At 52.7% G+C, this 10,086-nt stretch overlaps 1 protein-coding gene across 2 annotated transcripts; it reads right to left on the bottom strand.

Annotated features, from left to right (window-relative positions):
- Nucleotides 1-476: 476 nt before the first annotated feature.
- PLPP2 (phospholipid phosphatase 2) lies at nt 477-9,284 on the bottom strand. Of its 2 annotated transcripts, none has more exons than XM_070415591.1 (6): nt 9,164-9,284; nt 5,716-5,867; nt 5,217-5,494; nt 2,010-2,067; nt 1,583-1,759; nt 477-1,305 (listed from the first exon to the last, which is right to left on the bottom strand). In XM_070415591.1, exons 1-6 carry the CDS (start codon nt 9,213-9,215, stop codon nt 1,156-1,158), a joined length of 867 nt encoding a protein of 288 aa, XP_070271692.1. In that variant the 5' UTR covers nt 9,216-9,284; the 3' UTR covers nt 477-1,155. The 2 variants fall into 2 exon arrangements, with proteins under 2 accessions (XP_070271692.1, XP_070271693.1); XM_070415592.1 differs by having other exon boundaries at nt 9,205-9,280.
- Between the last annotated feature and the right edge of the window lie 802 nt (nt 9,285-10,086).

The raw sequence follows: 10,086 nt of genomic DNA on the forward strand, positions 1-10,086 counted from the left end.
AGTTATTTCCCTTGGGGTAGTTTACAAACCTGAAACCACTCTCTGTATAATCTGGAATGGAGCGATGAATCAAGTACGCGGCAGACGACCCTAGCTGGGTAGCTCAATTGGTTAGAGCAGTGGTTCTCGACCTTGGCCGCACATTAGAATCCCCTGGGAATCTTTTTAAAATCCTGATTTCTGGGCCTCATTCTCCAGGATTCTGTTTCTTTGTTACTAATGTTGTGGCCCCACCCCATAACAAAGAAACAGAATTTCCAGAGGATGAGGCCCAGAAATCAGGATTTTAAAAACATTCCCAGGGGATTCTAATGTGCAGCCAAGGTTGAGAACCACTGGGTTAGAGGGTCTTCCCGATACACCAAGGTTGCAGGTTCGGACTCCGGTCGAGGGGAGGTTACACTGTCCATGTGATAATGGATCAGGCTGGAGACAACAGTATAAATTCATCTTTAGCTTAATATAGATACAGACAGTTCCACATAGAAATCTTTATATTTAGGTGCGTATACACAGGTGGGAATGCATGCACACATTTCCTTGCACGGTCACCTGAGCACATTAGCTCCCACATGATGCAGGTTTTTAATGCCATTCGGTACTAACAGGAACCAGGGCCCTCGGAAGAAATGACCGACGAAAGGCGTGGCTGTGACTTTCATTTGGCTTGGTGACTTTGCAACCACTTGTTAACTTCACAACACAGCTCAGCTGAGCCGCTGCCAGGGGAGGGCTCTCCCCCTGCTGTAGGAACAGTCCTCAGAATGGCCGTGAGGAACAGAGGTGCTGATAACATTTGTCAAGCAAATGCCCTAATTTACTAAAAATCCACATAATACATTTTACAAAAACAGCATTTATCTAGATCTCTTGGTCCCTTCCCTAAGCCAACAAAAGAAGGGGTACTGAGGGAGCTCTATTCATAATGGAGGGTCCCCATCCAAACATTAGGGCAGCCCGGGGCACCACCAGGCCAGGCCCCTTGTCCAGTGCACAGGAGGTGGGTTTAATAGAAACCCCTCTGGGAACCAGCCTGGAGCACCTGGAGCCTGGAGCACTTCACTGCCATCCCAGGTGAGGGCCCTGCCGGCACCGCGGACATCCTGCCCCACAGCCCGAGTTCCAGCTGGGGCCCTGCCTGGGCGGCTTCCTGCCTCAGGAGTTGGAGACTGGGTACCCATAGTGGTTGCGGTCAGCCTCACCCAGGGTCAGCGTCAGTGACAGGCTAGGCTTCCGTTCCAGCTCCCCTTCTTCCAGGCAGTGCTGTGGGGGCCGGGTTTTGAAGAAGTCGGAAATGTAGCGAACCTGGGTGAGGAAAGAGGCAAAAGTGGGCTGGGCAGGGGTCGGACCGGGACCCAGGTGAGGGAGGTGGGGAATGGGACCCTGGGAAGGGAGTGGGGGGGTGAGGGGTGGTAGAACCCACGAGGGGATGAGAACTGTGCTGGGGGCAATAAGAAAAGCAGAACCTGGGTGGGAAGACTGGGATCTTAGGGGAAAGACGGGAGTAGAGAACTAGGGACTATAAAAGGGAGAAAGAGGGTAAGCGGGTCCCAGGGCAAAATGTTGGGGCCCAGGAGCTCACAGTGAGGCAGGCCACCAGTGCCCCCTGAAGGAGGCCCACGAGGACATCACTCCAGTGGTGTTTGTGGTCAGATACGCGGGTGTAGCCCACATAGAGGGCAAAGGCCACCAGGAAGAACTGCACTGTGGGCCGCAGCAGCCGTGCCCACTTCCAGCAGAGCCGCGCCTGCACATAGAGCTGGGGGTGCAGAGGGCAGCCATGAGCTCAGGAGCCTGCCAGGTTCACCCCACGGCCAATGCACAGATGGTAACCCGAGGCCAAGAGTACAGAAGGCCCAGGGCCTCCAGTTTTTATGAACAAACCACTTAGCCCAACCAATCCCCTCCTCCACCCACCCTGTTTTATGGATGCAGAAACTGAGGCCCAGCAAAGGGGAGTGACTTGGCCACAGTTCCACACCAAGCAAGGCACAGGAAAACCAACTCACCGCCAAGAACACCATGCAGTACATCCCAAAGGAGGAGTGTCCAGAGTAGAAAGATAATCTAAGAGAGGAGAGGGCAGCAGGCTTCAAAAGGGCCCATGCTCAGAACCCAGACAGCATCTCTACCTTCAATACCCTCCTGGTCTCCTGTCCTCTTCCACTGACCTTCCCACAATCTAAGGGAGAATTTTCCTTGGCAACATGGCCAGTGTTAGACATAATGGGAGTCCCAACAGAAGAGGAGAGAGAGAAGGGGCAGATAGAGTATCTGAAAAAATACTGGTTGAAAAATCCCCAAACATGATGAAAAACTTTACACACTCAGGAAGCTCAATAAACTCCAAGTAGGATAAATTCAAAGACAACTACACTACCAAAAAAAAGTCAAGAGACATTCTTAAAAGCAGACAAGAGAAAGGACTCATTGTGCACATGGGGCCCTCAATAAGATTAGCAGCTGTCTTATCAGAAACCATGCCGGTCAGAGGTGCTAGATTACATATTCAAATAATTAAAACAGAAAAAAATCTGGTCACCAAGAATTCTATATCTAGCAAAATTATCCTCTAAAAATGGAGAAATTAAGACATTCCCAGATAAGCAAAGATCTAGAGAATTCAATGCTTGTACACCTGCCCTATGAGGAATGCTAAAAGGGAGGCTTTCTCAGGGAGAAATGAAGGATACTACTAGACAGTAACTCAAACCCACACAAAGACATAAAAAACACCAGTAAAGGTAGTTACAAAATAGAAACGCCAGTATTAATGTATTTTTGGTTTATAATTCCTGGGTTTTTTCCTATATGATTAAAAAAGAAACAGCAGCCCTAACCGGTTTGGCTCACTGGATATAGCATCGGCCTGAGGACTCAAGGGTCCCAGGTTCAATTCCAATCAAGGGCATGTACCTTGGTTGTGGGCACATCCCCAGTGGGGAGTGTGCAGGAGGCAGCTGATCGATGTCTCTCTCATCGATGTTTCTAACTCTCTATCCCTCTCCCTTCCTCTCTGTAAAAAAATCAATAAAATATATATATATCTATAAAAAAAGAAACAGCATATATGCTAACAATGTAAATAAGACTTACTGTGATTATTTCACAATAAATAAAACTATCATATGATTATGTTGTACACCTGAACTAATATAATGTTATTACACCTCAATTTTAAAAACTGCATAAAACAGTATATATAAATCTATGTTGATAGGACACAATGTATAAAGATATAATTTGTGACAATAACCTCAAAGGGGGTGCGCAATAGTGTGTGTGTGTGTGTGTGTATCTGTATGTGTATATGTATGTATGTGTATGTGTGTGTGTATATATATATATATATATATATACACACACATACATATATATATCTTATATAATAAAGATGTAATATGCAAATGGTCATTACGCTGTGACACGTCACGACCGGATCATGGATCAGCAGGAGGGTAGGGCAATGAGCTACAAGCAGGCGGCGGAGAGTTATAAGAGGGGGCAGGGCAGCAAGCTATGGCTATGACAGGGGAGCGGCGGGAGCTACAGGAGGGCAGGGCAGGGCAGCGGGTGGAGAGCTACTGGAGGGCAGCAGCAAGCTACTGGCGCATGGATTTGTGCGCAGGGCTACTAGTATATATATATATATATATATATAGAGAGAGAGAGAGAGAGAGAGAGAGAGAGAGACAGAGACACACACACACACACACACACACACACACTATAGCACTATATATCTGCAAACTTTTTGCACAATACCTATTTAACAGAAAAGAAGACAGTAATGGAGAAATTAAAAACAAAGCAAAATAAAAAAATATATAATGTATAGGTAACAAATAATAGAAGTCTTTCCTTATCAGTAATTGCATTCATGTTGAATGTATTAAATTATCTAAAAGGCAGAGATTAGAGAATGGATTTTTAAAATATCTAACTTTATGATGTGCATAAGAGACTCACTTTAGATTCAAAGACACAAATAGGTTGAAAGTATAAGAATGGGAAAAAATATTCCATGCAAATAGTAACCAAAAGACTGGCAGGGCAGCTATGCTATATTACTATCAGGCAAAACAGACTTTATGACAAAAAATGTTAGGAGAAAGAAAGGACATTACAGTGATAAAGGGGTCAAGCCATCAAGAAATATCATAATTACAAAGATATATGCATCTAACAACAGAACCCAAAATACATGAAGCAAAAACTGACAGAAGCTACAGTATGGGTAACAACCTTCAGGACATTAAAGAGGCCAGGCAAGCCCTAGCCAGTGTGGCTGTGATCAGAGTGTCCGCCCACACACCAAAGGGCTGCAGGCTCGATTCCTGGTCAAGGGCATGTACCTGGGTTGCAGGTTTGATCCCCGGCCCCAGTCAGGCCTCATGCTGGAAGCAACCAATTGGTGTGTCTCTTTCACATCAATGTTTCTCTCTCCTCTCTCTCCTCCCTCCCTTCCTTCCTTCCACTCTCTCTAAAAAGCAATGGAAAAAATGTCCTTGGGTGAGGATTAAAAAAATAATAATAAAAATAAGCCAGGCAAGAAAGGCCACACAGGATATGATTCCATGTATATGAAATGTCCAAAATAGGTAAATCCGGAGACAGAAAATAGGTTAGTCCTTAACAAGGGCTGGGGGAAGGGGGAGGAGGAGAGCTCATGGGCATGGAGTTTCTTCCTGGTGTGATGAACATATTTTGAAACAGGATAGTGGAGATGGCTGCACAACATTGCGAATGTACTAAAACCAATGAACTGTACACATTTAAATGGTTAAGTAGTGAATTTATGCTATGTGAACTTTATTTCAGTTTTTAAAAAGAAAATAAGAAAGTCTGTTATGTGAAAAGTTTATCAATAGAGATGATGAGAGGACAGAGCAAAAGCATGAGAATGGACCTGAAATGTAGGGGAGATGGGTAACCCCTCCTAACACTCGCTGCTCTGCTCCAGGGCCTGGCACCCCAGCCCCACCTCACCTCTGTCTGCAGGACCCAGGCCCACAGGCACCTCCCGGCCCTGCTCCCACCCTGTCCGTTGCCCATTGAGGTACCTCCTTATCCTTCTCCATTTGGCAATTCATTCTTCAACATCCAGCTCCCGAGGGCCCTTCTCCAGCCCCCATCCTCCCCCAGGGAGTGGGAGTGTCTATGGCTTGAGCTCCCCCAGCATCACCCAGAGCGAAGGCTGCTAATCCACCACCCACCTGGACTCAGTGACGTTGGCAGGGCTTCCCCTGCACACCTTCTCCACCTGTACATAGACGGAGCAATTGACACGGCTCCAATCAGGGTCACACACTGCCAGGAAGTTGGGCCTCAGCCGGCCAATCATGTACTTGGCCAGGTCTGTGAGGGACTGGCTCACTGCAGCCCCAAACAGGAATGTCCCCAGCACCTTGTAGACAGCGGCCAGGTAATTGTTGAAGTTGGAGCGGGAATAGAGCCGGTCCGTGTACACCAGGTAGGCTTCTCCGGCTGAGACCTGCAAAGGGATCCGCCAAGTCGCCTCAGGGCAGGACCAGAGCAGCAACCGTGGGGTCTCCGCCAGGCACTTACTCAGTCCGACCCACTGAAATAGGTTTAGGATTTCTGGCTTCCCTGAGGCCGCTAGGAACTGGGAACTCTGAAGGGGGTCCTCTTCCCCACAAATACCACCCAGGGCAGATACTTGATGCTCCCGCCCTACCAGCCCTCCTGCCTTACAAGGATGACGGTGGTAGTGATGGTAACCCCGGCCATGAGCCCATGAGTGATGGTGTCTGGACGGTAGGGGTACCGGATGGAGTCATCACCACAGTAGAATCCTCGCTTGTACGGGGCATTCACGAGCGTCAGGATGGCGAAAGGCAGAGAGGCTGGGAGTGGAGGAGAGAAACCATGTAGCCACATGTTTCTCTCCGAGCACCAGCCCTAGGGCCACACAGACCAGCCTTCTGGAGTTTGCACACCTGCCTCAGCCTCCCTCCTGGTTTCCTCACCTTCATGCCCACCATTAAAACCCCCTCAGGGTTCCCCATCATCCTTAGATACTAACAGCGATGTCCTCCCCAGGACCATTCCCACCCCACACCTCCTACCCCTCACCCCACTTCCCTCCATCCTCCTTCCTGCTCCTGGAACAAACCCAGAAAGCACCCACCCCAGGACCTTTGCACATGTCCTTCTCTCTACCCAAACATCTTTAACTAACTTCCCTCTGGTCTCAGTTCCATTCCCCACTCCTGACTGTCCCACCCAAGTAATCACTCTTCTAGAAGGAAATTTCAGTTCTTCCTGTTTCTTGTCCTTTCATATAATTATATAATCATTGATACTTGATTAACCTCCCCCCCCCCACCCATCTGTGAGCACCTGAGCAGGAGGCTGTCATGCTCAAGGCTGAGTCTCAGGCATTTAATAAGCATCCTATATAATAAAAGGGTAATATGCAAATTGACCCTAACAGCAGAACAACTGGGAATGACTGGTCACTATGACACACACTGACCACCAGGGGGCAGACGCTCAATGCAGGAGCTGCCCCCTGGTGGTCAGTGCACTCCCACAGGGGGAGCTCTGCTCAAACACAAGCCAGGCTGATGGCTGCCAGCACAGTGGTGGTGGTGGTGGGAGCCTCTTCCGCCTCCTCAGCAGTGCTAAGGATGTCCAACTGCAGCTTAGGCCTGCTCCCCGCTGGCAAGTGGACATCCCCTGAGGGCTCCCGGGCTGCCAGAGGGATGTCTGACTGCCAGCTTAGGCCTGATCCCCCCAGGGAGCGGGCCTAAGCCAGCAGGTGGACATCCCCCAAGGGGTCCCAGACTGTGAGAGGGCACAGGCCGGGCTGAGGGGACCCCCCCCCCAGTGCACAAATTTTTGTGCACCGGGCCTCTAGTCTGTTATAAGAAGGGCTTTCTGCTCTTGAATCTGAGATGCCCACATTTCTCATTTGTCCCTGAGCTGGCCACACAGTGACCAAGGCAGACCAGACCTGGGAGCTCAGTCCAAAGACACATTCAGGAGCTACAGACAAAACCAAATTATGAAAGGGTAAGTCACCCAGGCACTGGGGCCCTGCTGAGCCGGAACCCTTCCCCCTTCCCATGAAGGGCTCCCTGCTCTATGGAGCCGGTGCAGAGACAAACTCCAGCAGGGTGTCCTTTGCCCCTGGCAGGGCAGGTGACAAGTGTAAAAGGGTGTGTCTTCTGGGGATAGTAGAGCCAACTCCTCCCAACAGGCCAAATCCTAGGGTCCCAGGGACCCTTTAGTGATGGTATTGAGCACCTCTGATGCCAAGCCTGGAGAAAGACGCCGTGAAGAAAACAGAGGTCAGCCTCAGGGAGCTGAGAGGGGTTAGAAATGAAGAGTAAGTAAATGATGACTGGAACCAGAGAGGTGGCTGCAGGTTTCAGCAGGGATTGCAGTGTAGGTCCCAGAGGAGATGGCTTGGAGGAGATGAGGAAGTTCAGGGGACATCTGGGGAAGAGTGCTGGGCCCAGGGAACAGCCGGCGCAAAGGTCTGCAGGTGCCACCATGCCTGGGAGTTGGAGCATTGGGAAGAAGGACTGTGTTGGGGGTTGGAGGATGGAGGACATTATAAGAATGTGAACCTTGCTGTGAGGCGGGAGGCACAGGGGGGTTTGGAGCAGAGGAATGGAGCCTGTTTTCATAGGATCCCTCTGGCTGCTGTGAGTGAGGGCAAGGGTGGGGGTAGAGAGGCCAAGGAGGAGTCTCTCAAAGTTGTGTGTGTGTGTTGGTGTGGGGGGCAGAGCTAGAAGATGCTGAGAAATCAAGTCACCCAGGGCGCCTGGGAGGAGAAATCCGCCTCCCAACTGCTGTCCCAGCCCCTTCCACTGGACATTCCCACACCCATCAGAACCAGAGCTCTGTGCACTGAAATCAGGGCCTCCCTCCACTCAGCTTCCATGACCTCCAGTGTTTTGTCAGGGCCTTTGTAAGCATTTGAAACTGAACTATTTATGTGCTCAATCTTCTAGAATGGGGGCTACAGTCTGCCTGAGCCGACTTCTGGCACACAGCAGCAGCACACGACCTAATCTTAGCTCTGCCCCCCTCTAACCTCTCCAGAACGAAATTGGGGATTATAAGAGCTCATCCTCCACAGGCTGTTTGGAGAAAAAGGGTTATTTGCATGTTGCTTAGCGCCTGGCATACAGTAAGATCCACACAGATATTTAAATAAATAACAGATGCTCGGGATATGGTGACCAGGGGACTTCCTGCTGCCACCTGGCACACCTCAAAAAGGGTCTCATCTGGGACATGGGAGAAGGGCCTGGCCTCCGCCATCCATCAGGACTGAATCCTCCATCCCTCGGTCTCTCGCCCCCCCCACCCCCACCCCCCGTGCAGGTTTAAGGAGCAAGAACCAGATTGGGGAGCAGGGGGCGAATTTTGCCGGAGGCGCCCCTCCCCCCCGCCGCAGGTAGAATTCCGGGACCATTGCCCTCACAGCCCCAGAGCAAACACTCAGCCTTTGTTTCCGGGACCCTGGGAAAGGGGAGGGGAGGGGAAGAGAGGGGCCTCGGGCTGCCCCCTCCGCCAGCCTGGCCCGAAAAGCCGCCCAACAGGTTTGGTGGCGCCTCCCCGAAGCCCGCGGTGCATCCGCAGCCCGCGGCCCGGCTTTCTCTCCGTTGTCTCCCCGGCTGCGCTGGTTCAAGTCCCTCCAACGCGCTGCGCGTCCCGGGCCAGGCGTCAGCCCTCCCCGGCCCCTGGGAAAGCCGGTCCTGAGCCGGTGTAAAGGTCCTCCAGACCCGCACCCGCGGCGCACCCCCCCGCCCCGCTCCGCCCCTGCCGGGCCGCCGCCCGGGTGAATCACCGCCCGGTCGGGCGCGGCGGGAAAGGGGGGGCGCGGCGAGAGCGGGGCGCTCGCGGCCCCTGCGGTGACTTCCTGCTGCCCGGGCGGGGGTGCCAACCCCGGTGCCGCTCATGACCTCCTCATGAACCCGGCGCGAGCGGGTAAACTGAGGCTGGGAGGGCGCCGGCCCAGGAAAGTGAGCCGAGGGTACTCCCCCGAGTCACCCCTCTAGAGATGGCCTCGGAGAAGCGGAGGCGCCGCCGGCCCTCGCGCGCCCAGCAACCTTCGCGGAGGCCGGGCCGGGGCGGGCACCACCTGGGAGGGACCCCCGCACGCCCGGGTTCCCGCGGCTCTTACCGACTAGCACGCACAGCACGTCGAGCAGCACGAAGACCCACCTCCGCTCCATGCCACCCCTGCCCCGGGCAGCGCCCACGACCCGCGACGCCAGCCCCAGCGCGTCCCGTCCCGTCCCGGGCCGGCCGCAGGGTCACATGGCCGCAGAGCCTGGCCCTGCAGGGGAGGGGAGGGGAGCGACAGGCGGGGCGGGGCAGCCCCAGGGGAGGGGGCGGACTCTGCCCCCGCCCCGCCCGCGGCGCACAGGAAGGAGCCGGGTGGAGAGTGCGAGCGCGCCGCGGCTGGGGACCCGGGTACGGGGAGGAGGAGGGGTCTCTGAGCTGGTGGGGGTCGTCAGTGCCCAGTTACCCCTCCCCCAGGCCGGAAGGCTCAGGCTCAGCGACAGTGAGCCCCGGTCACCTGGAATGTCAGTGCCCCGGTCACACGTATTGGGCCGGTTGAGACCGGGTGGGGTGAGGTGACAAGAAAAGAATGGGTGCCCTAGCCAGTTTGGCCAGTTAGGGTCCTGGGTTCGATTCCGGTCAGGGTCACATGCCAGGGTTGTGGACTCCATCCCCAGTAGCGGGCCTGCAGAAGGCGGCCAGTCCATGATTCTCTCTCATCATTGATATTTCTATCTCTCCCTTCCTCTCTGAAATCAATAAAAATATATTTAAAGAAAGAGAGAGAGAGAAAAGAAAGGAAACGAACAGAACAGAAAAGGAGTGAGGGGTGAACGGGCAGCCCCAGCAGAACTGTGGGGTGTGGGGAGCTGAGCTCGGGCTCCACAGGGTAAGTCCCCCAACCTCCTCTCTGAGCCTCCTCTCCTCATTGGAGACGGCACTCATTCCGTGTACATTTCAATATCCTGAGTCAGTAAGTGCCTAACAATTAAATTGATGGTGTCTTGAGGCTTAATTGCAGAGGTTCTGTAGTTCTGCCAC

This window comes from Myotis yumanensis, unplaced genomic scaffold (assembly GCF_028538775.1).
Source record: "Myotis yumanensis isolate MYYU_CA2020_CCGP unplaced genomic scaffold, mMyoYum1.0.hap1 SCAF_5, whole genome shotgun sequence".
Taxonomy (NCBI): Eukaryota; Metazoa; Chordata; class Mammalia; order Chiroptera; family Vespertilionidae; genus Myotis; species Myotis yumanensis.